Source organism: Ricinus communis, chromosome 4 (assembly GCF_019578655.1).
Source record: "Ricinus communis isolate WT05 ecotype wild-type chromosome 4, ASM1957865v1, whole genome shotgun sequence".
Taxonomy (NCBI): domain Eukaryota; kingdom Viridiplantae; phylum Streptophyta; class Magnoliopsida; order Malpighiales; family Euphorbiaceae; genus Ricinus; species Ricinus communis.
In genome coordinates, this window is record NC_063259.1 from 23,622,271 (window position 1) to 23,637,980 (window position 15,710).

Sequence of the window (15,710 nt, forward strand, 5' to 3'; positions counted from 1 at the left end):
TTGTATCTGGAGTTCTTTTTTACTTTTACCTTGCCGGTGGTAAGTCTTACCCCTTGATAAAAATGATACCCATAAGGGAAACAAATTTTTTATTACATTTCTTGAAGCTCGGTACCACGTTTTGGATGGTTAGATAATTAATCATTTATGGTATGGTTTAAAATTGAGAGGTTAAGGGCAGTTAAGGATCTTAGTTAAAAACAAAACGAACAGCTGTCAAGCCTCCCTTCTCACATGTAAAGGGTAAAAAATTTGAAAAGGTGAGGCGAGAATGTTTGAAGTAATTTTGACTTTAGATTATATGAATTATATATAGTAATAAACTTGAATAAATATAGATCTAATAACAGACTAAAGCAACATGATGAAAATTAGGATGTCAACTTGATTCCTCCATAGTATTTGGGTACATGGTACATACTTGTTTTTGTGATGGATGAATATTGGAACCAGTTTTATCAACGAAAAAACCCAACAAGAAGAACTATGTAATCAAAGAGATAAGCTTCCTCTAGGAAAGTTTTAAACTTGAAAGCTGAATTAAGTGCATTCCATTGATTATTCACTGTGCACTTATCTCCCCCTTCGTTCACCCTAAAAAAGCAAATAAAGAAAGGGACATATCATACTGAAACAACTACACCCTGTCCAAAAATATATTCAGTAGGGTCTATAGATAGTGGGTTATGCATCTTAGACTCAAGAACCCAACTCGCATGTGTGGTCCATTTCTTGTACACACCAAACCGTAAAGGGCTCCAAAGGACAATTACTATTGTTTTGGTTCTTCTTGTTCTCTTTCTCCTTATGCTTATGCCCTCTCTTTGTGGTTCGCTGGCAACACCTTAACATAATTTTTCTACGTTGTGGATCTATACTGTTTCACCCACAAGATGGCCCCCTCTAGCTTCTGACTTATCCAAGCTGATTAATATCTTATATCATATGGGCTAGGTGCAGTAGCACTTATGTCGTTTTCATTTTTATGGTATTAATAAGTACTGATAAATTCCTGTCTTTTCAATATTACCACCCTATCTTTGCTATTACAGGCACTTGAGTTTATAAAAAGTTGCAAAGTTGTGGTACCAGTAAGTGTCTGGTTTTCTTGGTCAATCAGTGTGTCTGGTTTATCTCATGGTGATTTAAAGCTACATTTATATGCTAATATACAACTAAATTGCTCCAGTTAACCTATCATATGAGTGTATAAGGTAGCTTTCATATTTTTTCTTGTTTGACTTTCGGGTAAATATTCAATTGTCATCGAGCCGATGATTCTAGCTAAGGCCAGACTCTGGCCCAAATGAAAAACTCTGCATGTGATTAAGCTTGGTTTAACAGGTCGTTTTTAATGCGCCTGTGAACACCCTTCTTAAAGACACATGTGAAACAGAACCAATAGTGTCAATTTGGGGAGCAGAACGAAAGCAAAAGCTTTACACAAAAGCTGGGTTATGGCTTCTTGTCTTGAATGAGAAATCACAAAGAGCTAAGTTTCAATTTTCAATCCCCAGCTGCCATTTACTCCAAACCTATTTGCAGGGTAAAAAAGAGTATCATCCACTTTTGTTTTTCTTTTTGGTTATAACCTCAATGCCTTCTTGTCCTTTTTTCTGTGTCTACATCTGACAAATCTTAAGAACCCCAATAGCCCAGAAAGAAAGAATAGAAAAGCAACAGCCAAAACCAAAATTTGTCTTGCATGCATTTACATGCATCTCTTACTTTTTTGCATGGGCAAATGGCAATGAACAATGGTCCCCTCCCTCTCTCTATCTCTCTGTCTTTCTCTCTCTCTCTCTCTCTCTCTCTATCTCTAAATAAACCCTAAAACCCCATTTTAACTAATCTCTCACCTCCCCCAACTATAAATTCTCCAACTGCCACTTCCCTTTAAACTAATTTTAGTAATATAATTATTGTTATATTATATTACAAGGGTGCATAACAAGAACTGTGTAAAGGGTCCCTATTTACCACCTTCCTTTCGCTTTCTAAAGAACCTAACACAACCCAATCTCCTCCACTTGCGATTACTCTGATCTGATCATATATTTACTGTCATTTGCTATTATTATTACTTTATTTCACAGCTTTGAGAAGTGTGCTTAAGCCTTGTGTCCTTTGCTTTGCTATATTACTTTGCTTTCTTTCCTCTTCCACAAGCACATGGAAGCAAACAAGCAAGAAAGTCAAGTTCTTGAATCTTCCTTACTCTGCTTCTGTTTTCTCTTCACCATCACTACTTCTCTTACTCACTAATCTTTGTATCTTTGCCTTTTTTGAAGAGGGTCCCATTTCTAAAAACCTTTTGCACCAATTTGCTGGTCTCAAAGTTCTCTATTTTACTTCTCCTTTTGGTTCTGTTTTTATGCATAGATCTTCTGTTTCTTTTTTAGCATTTTAGTGAACAAATTTAAGAACCCACATCTTTGTCATTGACTAGGATGTTCACCTGCTGTTTTCAACCCATTCCAAGACCAGTACTCACTCTAATTTCCTCTGTTATTCCTCTGTTTTAGGCTATCCAAATATTTGCACTTTCTTTTTCTTGAAAAGCTAATCTTTTTACATTTCAACCCATGAAAATCTTAATTTCTGCAACCATTAAACAAGTCATTTTAGTGTCATCTCTGTTATGTTTGGGTGTGTGGTGCTCTGGTGAAGCAGAGAATGATGCAGCTTCAATGGAGGATGGAGAGCGTGCAGCACTGTATTCTGCCATTCAAGGATTTGTGGGTAACTGGTGGAATGGCTCTGATCTCTATCCTGATCCTTGTGGGTGGACTCCTATTCAGGTAACTTTGTTTTTTTTTTTTTTTTAAGTTTAACCTCCTATGAATTCTTTACTGTTACATTGAAATACAGTCCTAAAAAAGACAAATACCTCACTTTTTTTTTACTTCTTTGGTACTGTTCTTTTCTCCATCTTAGTGTGTACTTGTTAAATTAAAAGATTTTATTCTTTCATTATCAAATTATTGGATTAAATCTATATCTCTAATTTAAATAAAAAATATCTCTAATTGAAGGACTGATTAGTCTTGACTAAATGAACTTTCATGTTAATGTTGCTTATATTTTGTTGTGAAGCACCCTTTACACAGTATAGTGATAATGTTACTGTTTCATATTTAAAATCTTGAAATAGTGAGATTTGTTTAGTAGTAAAACGAAAAAGAAATATAGTGAATAAATGCATGTATTTCTAACATTGTAGTGGATGTAATTATCTGCAACAAATGAGTGATATAAAGCTTCCATTTTTATTCTGCAGGGAGTATCTTGTGATATCTTTGATGGCCTTTGGTATGTGACTGACTTGAGCATTGGACCCATTCATGACAACTCCTTTGATTGTTCCCTAAATGCGGAGTTTAGGCCACACTTGTTTCAGCTTACGCACATAAAATCGTTATCCTTCTTTAATTGCTTTTTGTCACCCTTCAAACATCCAATCACTATCCCTACCAAAAATTGGGAAAAACTTGCAGCCAACTTAGAAAAGTTAGAGTTTAGATCGAATCCTGGTCTTATTGGACGGGTTCCTACTACTTTTGGTGGCCTAATTAAGCTCCAGTCTTTAGTTCTACTAGAAAATGGCTTGACAGGAGAATTACCAAGTAATTTTGGTGCATTAGCAAATTTGAAGAGGCTAGTACTTGCGGGAAACTGGTTTAGTGGTAGGATTCCAGATAGTTTTGGTAGGTTATCTCAGCTTCTAATCTTGGATTTAAGCAGAAATTTACTCTCTGGTCCTTTACCTTCCACTTTTGGAGGCATGTCTTCACTCTTGAAACTTGATTGTAGCAATAATCAGCTAGAGGGTAACTTGCCGGTAGAGATTGGTTACCTGAAAAATTTGACACTTTTGGATCTAAGAAACAACAAATTCTCTGGTGGCTTGACCAAGTCACTTCAGGAGATGTTTTCTTTGGAAGAAATGGCGTTGTCTAACAACCCTATTCATGGAGACCTCCATGCGATAGAGTGGCAAAAGCTACAGAATTTAGTCATTTTAGATCTTTCTAACATGGCTTTGGCTGGGGAAATTCCAATATCCATTACAAAGTTGAAAAAGTTGAGATTTTTGGGTCTTAGTAATAACAATCTTACGGGCAATATCTCAGCAAAGCTAGCAACTTTGCCTTGTGTTAGTGCTCTTTACCTAAATGGAAACAATCTGACAGGAGCGCTCCAATTCTCTGAAGAGTTTTACAAGAACCTCGGCAGCCGTTTTGGGGCATGGAATAATCCCAATCTTTGTTTTCCTGTTTGGTTAATCTCCACAAGCCATGTTCCATATGGGGTAAAGCCATGCCAACAACAGGTCACATTGCTCGAATCCATATCAGATTCCAAGTTGAGCAATGACAAATCGGATCAAAGTTCCCATTTCGTGGTCTCTTTGGGGTTCTCAAGCTATGGTATTGATGGGTTCCTGTGGATTTTTATAGTAGAGATATTTATGGTGCTACTCTTGAATAGCCTCCTATAGACCCTGTAAGAAAATATATGCCAAGCTTAGAGAGTATAACTATTTAAGATGTAAGAAAAAGTTTATTTTACTTCTCCATTGCCTTGTAATTTTCCTTTCTCTCCAACTGGTCGTAACCTTAACATGGTTCTAATTGCTAATGTATTAATACAAATCTTGCATACTCAGTTGGCAGTTATTGATAAAATAAAAGAAGAAATTGGCAGTTGAGATTTGGTTGGTGGATATAACAACATATTAATCTACATCTTTTTCAAATGGCAATGTCTGTTAAATTGTGTTCTAAGGCTTCTTTCTTTACCCATAGTCCTTTTTATTGGTGATGAACCAAAAGCAAGAGCCCAACTAGGTTCAATTATAGGGAATTTTTGTTAGGATGATAAGTGATAACCATGAGCAGATTAGGTAAAATCAAATTAGAATATCAAGGCATGGCACTGGCAGCTGTGACATAAATATATTGAAAGTGAAAGTGTAGGAGAGGAGTAGACCTGTGGCCTCTGCGTGTGGAGGCTGTACTTTGGCATAATGGGGAGTAGGCTGTGCACAGTTGCTTTATGGTTGGACTGGATAGACATATTTACATATGTGATTAAAGCTGATGATGATGATGGCTAAAGATCCATTTGAAGATACACCCAAATATTATTAGCAAAAATAGAAAAACAGAAAAAAGAAAAAGAGCTTCTGGCAAGCTGATATAAGGCTTCACTTTGTTCTAGGTTTGGGTTTCCTTCTTTCTTTCTATTATTTTGAGTCCTCAGGGCATTAATAAGCTCTCAGTCTGTGTCATCTTGTTAGATTGAAGTCAAATTGAATGCTCTTCACTTCACTTCTTTCCTCTGAGTTGCCTTTTGCTATGGTTTTACTTTCAGTTGAATCATTATATGATGAGATTTTGTATTATCATTACCACTTCACTTTTGTTTCTTTTTCTTTACCATTCTTTCCCTTCCCTTTCCTTTCCCAAGAAAAGTACACTATTATTATGAAATCAACACCTCCATCTGAACTAAATAAAGTTAGAATGTAACACAGTAATGAAGATATAGTCAGATAAAAACCAAAATTCATCCTAACATAAACATTTATTTGCAACCTATTGTATTATTAGGATTTATTTATTAATTCAGCCTATTTTTAAAGGTTAACCTAAGTGTTTTAAACTCTCTAAAATACTTTAATCTCTCTGTTAATCAAGTATATGTATGCTACATCATCACATAAGCCAGCCAAATCCTTTGTTTCTATAGTTTGATACAAATATACAATGAAGAAAGCTGCAGGCAATTAACACTATGTTTGGCAAAATTGATGGTAAAGTAAAGTTTATAAAATAAATGGAGGCAAAGGATTTAAAATGTAAGATAGAATTTTTAATTTTATATTATTTGGGAATAATATATAGTAAATAAAGATTTTAAAATTTCTTTAATTTATCAATTTGGTGGGTTGAGATTTGAATATTTCTAAAGGTTTTTAAGAATTTCTAAATACCTTATTTTTTAATTAATACTCATCCCCAAACAGAGATTGAATGCTTTAAAACTCTATAAAACCCTCAAAACCTTAAAAATGAAAAAACCTGTATCCAAACAGAAGAGATAATATTAAGAATGACCCATCATTTTATTGAATAGGCATAGCAGAAAATTGATCTGCTCTAAGTCCAATCTTTTCAGCGTATGAATATTTTTGGATACCAACTTTTTTTAAATATTCTTTTGAGTGCACTCTAGTTTGAAGGTCTTTAAAGCAATTCGTGGTTTTGCTTTACTCGAAAAGAGAAATCTGTGACAAATTAGTAAAGCAAAACTGTAAAATTTACAAACTTATAAAAATAAAATAAAATTAATTAAAAGAATAATCCGGTTAATATTTTTATTTATAAGAATTTTAAAAAAATGAATTTGAATTTTTTTCGACATTCTTAATCTAATAATAATAATTAATGATCTATTTAAAGTTGAGAAATACGTAAAAGAAAATAACTACTTGAAATAGCTATAAATACTATACAAAAATTGATATATTTGTATTGTGTGCAATCTGCAGTCAAAATACCTCTGATACAAAAAGAAAATCAAAAATAGAAAAGTTATACAATCCAATAAATTACTCTTTGAGAGTGTTTGGTTGGTAATAAATTACTCTTTTCAATTGAACTTATAGAATCATTTTATTTAAAAATTTAAAAATGTTAAATAAAACCACTCTAAAAAAGAATGTATATCTCTAATATATTATACGTACAAATATTTATTAGATTTCTTTTCTTATCAATAAAAAGATTGGCATTAATGGATCCACATATAACTAATATAAATACAGCTTGATGCAGACTAACAATATTAAACCTAACAAAGGCCTATAAACATAAAAAAAAATACTCATATTTTCTTTAAATACGGTGTAACTTTTTTTTTTTACTGCGTAAAACTATCAAAAATATTAAGAAATTTAATTTTACTTATTTTTTGGCTTTTCGTTATTTTTTTTATAAAATAATTAAAAACAACCACACTATATTTTTAAACAAATTTAAAAATATAAATATAAAAATAATATTTTTGTAAATAAATTTACACAGTACAAATAATGTATTAATTATAGAGTACTTTTAAAAAGTTTCCAACATCAAAATGGGTCTAAGACCTACTGATATGGGCTTAAAGCCCTAATGGCCTAACAAAGATAAAAGGAAAAGTACAACATTGCCCCTTAATGAAAAGATCTTCATCTTAGAGAGAAATCCTAGAGTACCCACAACCGCCACCTCCTCTCTGGTCAGGAACTGCTCGATCAAGCCTTGTAAATAAACGTTGCACTGATTTGGGTCTAGTTTCCACCATTTACAACAAAACTTGATCACCTTGAAGCTCAAAAGATATAAGAGGGGATTGAGCATATCCTCTGCCAAAGCAGAGATCACCCATTCACAGTCCCTCTACCCTTGCCATTAATCGGAAGAAGCAAAAAACTAGGAGAGAAATTCCTCCATCGCCACTCATGAATCTCCCGTTTAGCCAGCTTTTCTTCTGCTCCTTCATTAACCCCCAACAAAAAATGGCATCCCATAAGATTGAGGCTAAGGAAAGGACATGCCACCACCGCACAAAAAAAAGGATCCACTATGATCGATTATTAAAACCAAAAGAGAAACAGAAGTTCTAATAATAATACCATCAACAAGAAAACTTAGAAGCCTAGACCCAAGAATCCACAAAAAAAAAGGAAAAAAAAAAAGCAAACTAAATCCTAACCACAAAGGGGGCTCGATTTCAATTGTGAAAACCACCAAAAGCAGCCCTGCATATGAACCCTAATTTTGGGTGTTAGAGAGAAAACGAATTCTGTTTTGTACTTAAAAATAATAAATAACATGAGAAGTAAAAATTCAAACTTTAAACTCTTTTCCTATAAATATTTTAATACTACATTGAAAATATTTCATAAATAAAATTTAATAGTAAACTTTTTAACCATACACGCCTATAAAAACTCTTTCCACTAATTATGAAACCACTTTATATAATATAAATTTAATATTGATTATCCTAATTTTTTCTTTTTTTCTTTAAGAAAATAAAATTAAAAATATTTCTATTTTATTTTATTTTTATGGATCGAAATCGACTTAATTATTGAGCGCTAAAGTATGTTTTTTAATGCAATTAAATATTGCATTATTCAGCCATAGAATAAATATCAGAGTACAAAAGATCCTCCAAAATAAACGGAGGATTAGAGATTCAATAATTGGACCAAAACAAAACTTACAGTTTTTAGCTATCCAATCAGCAACAAGATTAGCTTTTCTGCTAATATGTCTAACCGAAGTTTCCTCAAAATCACTTAACAATAATTTTGTATAAGGTTCAATTTTCATTTACAATCTCCAGAACCCTTGTATAGGGCATTTACCACTCCTTTAGTGTCTGTTTTAAACATAACCTTCCTTGCACCAATGTTTAATGCTAGCAAAATAGCTTCCCTTAGAACATAAGCTTCCCCAACCACTGTCATTCCAGTCCTGAATATGAAGGAATGACCGTCCATTATCAGGCTCTTCTCATTACAAAATACAATTGCTCCCCACGCAAAATTCTCCCCTTCCTTCCAAGCCATATCTAAGTTGCACTTGAAGAAATTCTTTAGAGGGAAACCTATGTATTGTCAGATTGAATTAGGGAACGCGTTTCAAAACTCTGGTTTTACTCTTGAGGGTTTAGCCCCTCACCTAAAACTTCAATATCTTTTCTAATATGGGCAACAGTGGACTCAGGCTTAGATTCTTCCTTCTCAAAAACTGCACAATTGAGAAAAATAAAGGTGAGATTATTAATTTATTTTGACATCCTTAACTAAGAAAAAAAAGGTTGAAATAGTCACAAGAAAGCAAGTTAAGAAAAAAAAAATTAAATTAGTAATGTTTTATATTATATTATCATCTTTAATGCAAATAATATTTGAATAATTTAGGTGAAAAGTCCACCGTGGTATAGTAGTGTGGAAGGAAGGTGAAATGAAATTTAAATCTTTGGTAGCTTCTTTTAGACTTGAGCCATACATGGAATTTTGAGGTCTAAAAGTGTCACTCCTGGTCTAATGGCAGTTGCTTACATGATGTTATATTTTGATTTTGGGCAGTCTTTGACCTTCACCCGTAATGATTATTTTATAAGCCTTTCTTTTATTATTTATTTATTTATTCTTACATTGATATAACGGTATAAATTTTATTATTCTAATTGGATGTTACTATGCAATGGGATGGAATTGTGAGACCATCGTAAACTAATTACCAAATATTTAAACCATAAAGCTTTAGATGATGACTACATATTTACTGTCGGAGGTCCCCTTTCTCTAACCTATAATAATAACATGCTAACATTACCTAATCATCGAATGTTAAACAAACATTATCAAATCTTAACAATCATAGTACTTATCTTTAAGAAAATCATAAAAATCTGAATTTGGAATGACATATAATAAAACTAGAAAAATGTAAACTAAATATTTTTCTTAAAAAGAATATTCATTATAATTTTCTAAATAGACAATCTTTTAAAAAAAAAAAAAAAGAAGAAGTTATCATCCAGATCAAAGAATTTGAAATGAGAAATTTCCAAATTCATGAACAAGTACTCTAGCATATTAAATTTGGTCATAGTTATTAGTTCCCTTTCATAATCACAATCCACATTTGGAACATGGAATAAGAGGTTCCTTCAACTTAATAATGGTGACTGATTTGGTCAGATTTTTTGAGGTTGAGGTTTCCATCTTATTTTTCTTTTGAATTGATCATATATTTGGTTTGAAAATTATATAGTGAAAGCGATTAGAGCAATTGAAAGACTAAAACAATTAATTTGATACTAACGAGTCCATGATGTTACAGCCATGGCTTATAAATAATAAGACTAATTGTTAGCAAGAAAAAGAAAATGAAGAAATCACAACTGCAAATTATGAATGTGATTTAACTCCATGCTTCAGCAAATGAGAATTGTTTCCCTTCAACTGGCAATAATTTTTCTTTCCTTGAGTTATAAATTTTTTTTATTTAAATTAAGATATATATTTATTATTAAATTAAATTTATGAGTATTCTAATATTTAATTAATATGACTTTAGTGTTAGTGTGATTGGTTTGATACTATTATAATTTGAATGAGAATTAAATGAATGAGAGAAGGTTAGAGCACAACAAATAGATTTTAGACTTTAGACTTGGGTCCAACTAATAATAAAATGACTAGAACTAGACACTTGGTTGGTTGAATTTTTATCCTTATAAATGGTTTGTATCTCTTATTTTTAAAGATGTGAGATCTCTAATACTTGACCTAAAGTGCAATTGGAATTCAATTTGACGCTACTTGTCACTTGAAATTGAAATTTTTTTTTTGAAATTTAAGATTGAATTCAAAGAAGTGGCAACATTGGACCGGATTTCTAGAACTGAATATCCAGACAGAAAACTGAAAAATTAAGAAACCGGGTCAAACATGTTCTTATATCATATTATAATTTGAATTGATATATTAAATGAGAGTTAAATGAATGAGAGAATATTAAAATCAAACAAAAAGATTTTGAGCTTGAATCTAACCAATACCAAAATGACTAGAATTAGCTATTTGGTTGGATTCATGTTTAAAAATTTTGAGAATCATTTATAAAATTTGCGAAAGTTATTAAAATAATTACCTAGACATAATATATATCATATGGATTTGTAGGTTTTACTTAATAGGATATTTTATTATTTTTTAGATAATATTCAACAAATTAAAGTGTTGTTTTCTCACATAGCACATGCTTTTTCTTTCTTTTATTTTTTTTTTATTTTTCTCACTATTTTTTCTCATAAAATGACTTAAATTAATTCTTGAAGAGTTTGTGTAAATTGTGTTTGTGAAAGAAAATGAAAAATTCGATACACATATCAGACTATTGCTCCATATGGCTACAGATTGATCCTTCCTTTCAGAGATTTGGGATATAAGGTCTTAAATACATTTGATTGTAATTATCTAATAGAATTGAAGGAAAAAAGAAAAGAAAAAAAAAAAAAAATAGACATCTTGGTCATAAAGATTCTAGAACGGTTATCTAATAGCCAATGAAGACAGCACACATAAATGAGTATAGAAAGAAAAATACCACCCTTAATTAAAATCAAAAGTTTATATATTTAAGACAGCAAAAAAAACTACTTATTAAAAAGCTTTAATTGCCGAAAATTTTATAATTTCTAGTACATAATTTTTAAATTTTTTATTTTAATATCATATATTTTAACATTAATCTTAATTTTAATATTTAATGAAATTACAATTCAATTTACTAATAAAATGTCTACTCTAGTGATATCCTTTAAATTTATCGACTCATTTATAAAATTATTATTTATTTTCAGTTTTGAAGTTTTATTAATTCTATATATATTATTAAATAATAATTTATATTTTTTCTAATAAAGAGTAATACTAACATTAATGGAGACTGTAGAGCAGTCAAGAAATAGAAAAACAGATGAAGAGACGAGGAAATTATCACAAAGTTTGTGCACTCTTTTAGGCAACTATGACATTTGTCTTTGTCTTGACAAAGCGACTCAAAGTTAAAAAGACCACTAAAATGACCCCAACGCGTCAAGAATGAGCCCACTTTCAGCTACCCCAACTCATCACAACGGACTCTACTCTACCGCTCGCAGCATTCCTCCAAAAATTCACTGCTTAAATTTCTGATAAATGTGAATAATAATTAGACCGCTTCTTAACCAATTGGAATTATCTTTTTAAAATCATAACAGACGGTTTAATTTTTCTTTAAAAATGTTATATTTTTATATTTAAAGAATATAACTTAATAATAAATATAAGACTGACATATTAGTTTAGAAATTGATGAAAAATATGTAACTAATGTTAAGCCATAATTAGAGGAATTGAATATTGCTTATAATGTAAGAGTAGCATAAGTATTGGGAAACAAAAAATGCAAGAACACTTGGACCCTTTCAAAATCCAACAACTCCATTCCATAATCACCTAGTTAACCAAGAAATCTGCTCTTAAAATGTCGGTCCCAAAAGGTCAAATATTTCCTAATTTTTGCCAAATTAATAGTTGATAAATAAATTATCATAAAAAAGGAAAATGAGATCATCATCCCATACACGTTGACATTTGACATTAGAATCCAACTTGTTCAGAACATGCCATATGTTCAACACGTAATGGTTTTCTTTATTCAAAGTCATTACTCTTCATGACTCATTACTATAATTTTAGTTTAATTTTATTTATTTCTCGCTATATATATGTGTGTGTTTTTTCTACAAGAATCTATCTCAGCTAATTAAAGACTTATTCGCTATTATTTTTATTCTTAAGTTTTAAAAAAATGAATTAAAGGAATCAAATAAATTATTCGTTTATGGTGCTTTTTTTAGCTGTGAAAGTGTCTTTTAATTGAATGAAAATCTATTTTTAATAAAAAGAAATAAAATTATGAATATATATTTTTGAAAATAAAAAGAAAATTAAATTAAAAATCCGTCAGAAAATAGAAACCTAGCGGGTATAAGATTTTTCAGATTTTGTATCGTTTGGTCAATACAAGTTAACAGAAGCAAACTTAAATTGCTCAATCTTTCTTTTACATTCAATCTACTTATTGAAGAAAATTAAGTGTTTTGTCAGGAAATAAATATTGTGATTAGAACTGGGATTTTATTGTTAATGGAGATGTCTATCACTGTCTGATTGAATGTTTTGCAAGTATTATTGGACCCCAATTTGCTCCTTTTCTTAACTGAGCTTCGCACGCAAAAGATCCCTATATTTTATACACTTGATGAATTAACAAAATTCAAACTGTCAAATTTAAGAAAAAAATATGGACTCAGCAAATTAAACTATGCATTTTTTTTTTCCAAGGCATGAAAATTAGTAACCATTACTGCGATGACCCAGAATTTTATAATGTTCCCAGAAGGATAATTTTCTTTCCATGAGACAAACTAATGGCTGTCGAAAAGGAAAGAAAGTTAATGCATAATAATAATAAGAAGAAGAAGAAGGGTTATTTTTCCTTTGCAAAGAGAGCACAATTCAAACGAAGAAATCTCAAGTGACTAAGCAACTCGTAAGCATGCATATACCCTTTCCCTGACAATATCTGATTAGAAAAGGAAACAGTAAATTAAAAAGCTGTCTCCCACGTTTCCAATTCATCATGAAGTACTGATCGGTCCTTTTTCATGAATGTCTGTTTCTTCTATCCCAAACACATACGTATATATCCACATATCAAACATTTTGCCGGTATTGCATATTTGAGGATTAAATTCACTCAAATTTGATATCTGGACTCATATTTACAAAGCTTCGATTTTCTTGGGTCGTTGAACATTGAGATGGGCAAGCTGGAATGCCATGGAGTAGGCAATTTGTGCTTATTAAATGGACACACCGGATGAGTCAGACTGAAAACACTTGAAATTCTTGGTGATGGATGGATGAGCGTAAATTTTAATCCGTTTGAAGGCATGATTCTTGATAAAAGGTTTTTGTTTTGATAAGGGCGAAAGCAGAACCTTTTTTCTTTAAGGGGGAAAATATATATATTACAAATTCTTTTTGGGGTAGGGGGGACGAATATCAACTTAGCTTTATACATATTAAAAAAAAAAAGGACAGAAAGTATAATTAGGTTGTCAAAATCTCGATTTAAGTGTAATTAAGTTTTTTAAAAAAATCAAGTTATGATCCTAAAATTTGGAAAATATAATAATTATATTTATTTCATCCATTTCTACTTCTTAATTAAAGATGGTATTTTTTTTATTAAAGTGAAGAAGAAATTATCACTTTAAAAGTTAAAGAATTGTGGTGTGGGATCATCTCTCTTGAAGGAAATGTAGCTAAAGATAGAGTTAATACTCACATGCAAAAAACGTGAGTTAAGAAACACTTAAAACTAACTGAATTTTCATTGGTATAGTGAAGTAAATATAATTAATTTCAATAATGATATAATTATTTTATTTTTTAAACTTTAAAAATATAAGTAAGCTACTAAAAGTGTTTAAGAATTTAATTCCACTTTGGCTAAAAATTAAGAAATTGCAATTACTTTTTGCCTTAAAAAGAATAAAGAAAAGTTGAAGGACCAAGACTATATAGCTCCACCATGTCCCCTTGCCTCCTCCCCTGTATACGAAAACTCTCTTTAGGGCAACCATGAAGCTCGTTGCTGTTTATTATTTTTCATAAAGTTCGAACATGAAATTGTTTTATATTTATTAATTACTTGTCAGTATAAATAATTCTACGTTTTAATTAAATTGGAAAGGCAAACGTAATAAAAAAAATTAGATAATAATATCATCAAGCTATCAAACGTAAAAAAGATATTCTTTAATGTAGAAATATTTATTTTAATATATTGGAGAGGATATATAAAGTCTATGCCGGCACAGGAATATTAATATTTTTGAAACCGTTGACATATCAAATATCAAAACGGAGAAATACAGTAGTCGTTAGCGTGCGTTTCACTCATTTGGTCTCCCCTCTTTTGCCTTCGATTTTCCGTGCTGTTTACAATTACATTCACACTTTCCTTAAAATTGCGCCCTTGCCATTTCCCATGCACATATTATATATTAACGCCTCTCATCTCTGTAAAAAAACCAGAAATAAAAAAGCGAAAGTATTAGAAACAATCACTACCCACTTCTCATTTCTCTCTAAAACCCTACCAATCATCATCATCCATTAATAATATCTTCTTCCATGGCTTCTTCTTCTTTTCGGTTTAAAGGTGTTTCTTGCAACATGATCTTATGTCTTTTCTTCATATTTTCGGTTCTTGCTGTAAGTTCTTGTGTTAATGCTGCTCGACCTGGTGTGACTCTAATGGTGGATAAAAGGGTGTTGATGCAATCAGAAACTACGAAGCCCGATCACCGGAAATTGTATGACACGAGTTTCATGTACCGGAATCAGATGTTCAACTTCTTGCCTAAAGGTGTCCCTATTCCACCTTCTGGTCCTTCCAAGAGACACAACTCTATCCAAAACTGAAACTAATCCTTTTGTGGTTACAGACTGTGCCTTGATCGGTGAATGAGAATGAGGTCAGATTATAAGCAACTGGGTTTTTTTTTTTCTTTTTCTCTGTTTTTTATAAGTTATTTTATTTACTGTATAGCTTGATTAGGAGAAAGATTTATTCATTTGACAACACATATTAGCATAATTCATTCCCATATGAAGGGAAGAAAGTATTGTATACCTCTTCTTTTTATTATTGTTTCAATTTACATACCAAGTTTGTTGATTTTTTAATGATCAAAATTATAGCAATTTAGTTTGAATTGATTTGATCTGGGTTTTCGTAGATGCAGTTAAAAAGATATTACAGTAGTTAGGTTTGATGTGATCTCTCTCTTTCTCTCTCTCTCTCTCTCTCTCTCTCTCTCTCTCTCTCTCTCTCTCATTGAAAATTGACACTTTGGGTGATACAAGAAAAGCCACCATTTGGATCTACTTTCTTTACTTCTTTATAATAAAATAATTGGTACTGTAGACAGGGAGTCCACAGCCGATACCTAAAAAGTCATTCAACATGGGTGTGCTCTAGAATAAGAGACTAGACTTGGTGACACAGCCCATAAAA

General features: G+C 31.3%; 1 protein-coding gene across 1 annotated transcript; it reads left to right on the forward strand.

The window, feature by feature from the left end:
• The first annotated feature begins 1,748 nt into the window (after positions 1-1,748).
• On the forward strand, positions 1,749-4,711 carry LOC8269496 (piriformospora indica-insensitive protein 2). The gene is made up of 2 exons (XM_002524341.4): positions 1,749-2,801; positions 3,281-4,711. Exons 1-2 carry the CDS (start codon positions 2,586-2,588, stop codon positions 4,499-4,501), a joined length of 1,437 nt encoding a protein of 478 aa, XP_002524387.2. The 5' UTR covers positions 1,749-2,585; the 3' UTR covers positions 4,502-4,711.
• Positions 4,712-15,710: the final 10,999 nt, after the last annotated feature.

Bases quoted from the DNA above. Each gene is read 5' to 3' on its own strand.
- LOC8269496 (XM_002524341.4), top strand. From the start codon at position 2,586: ATGAAAATCTTAATTTCTGCAACCATTAAACAAGTCATTTTAGTGTCA. The intron at 2,802-3,280 runs GTAACTTTGTTT...TTTATTCTGCAG, and splicing joins GTGGGTGGACTCCTATTCAG to GGAGTATCTTGTGATATCTT.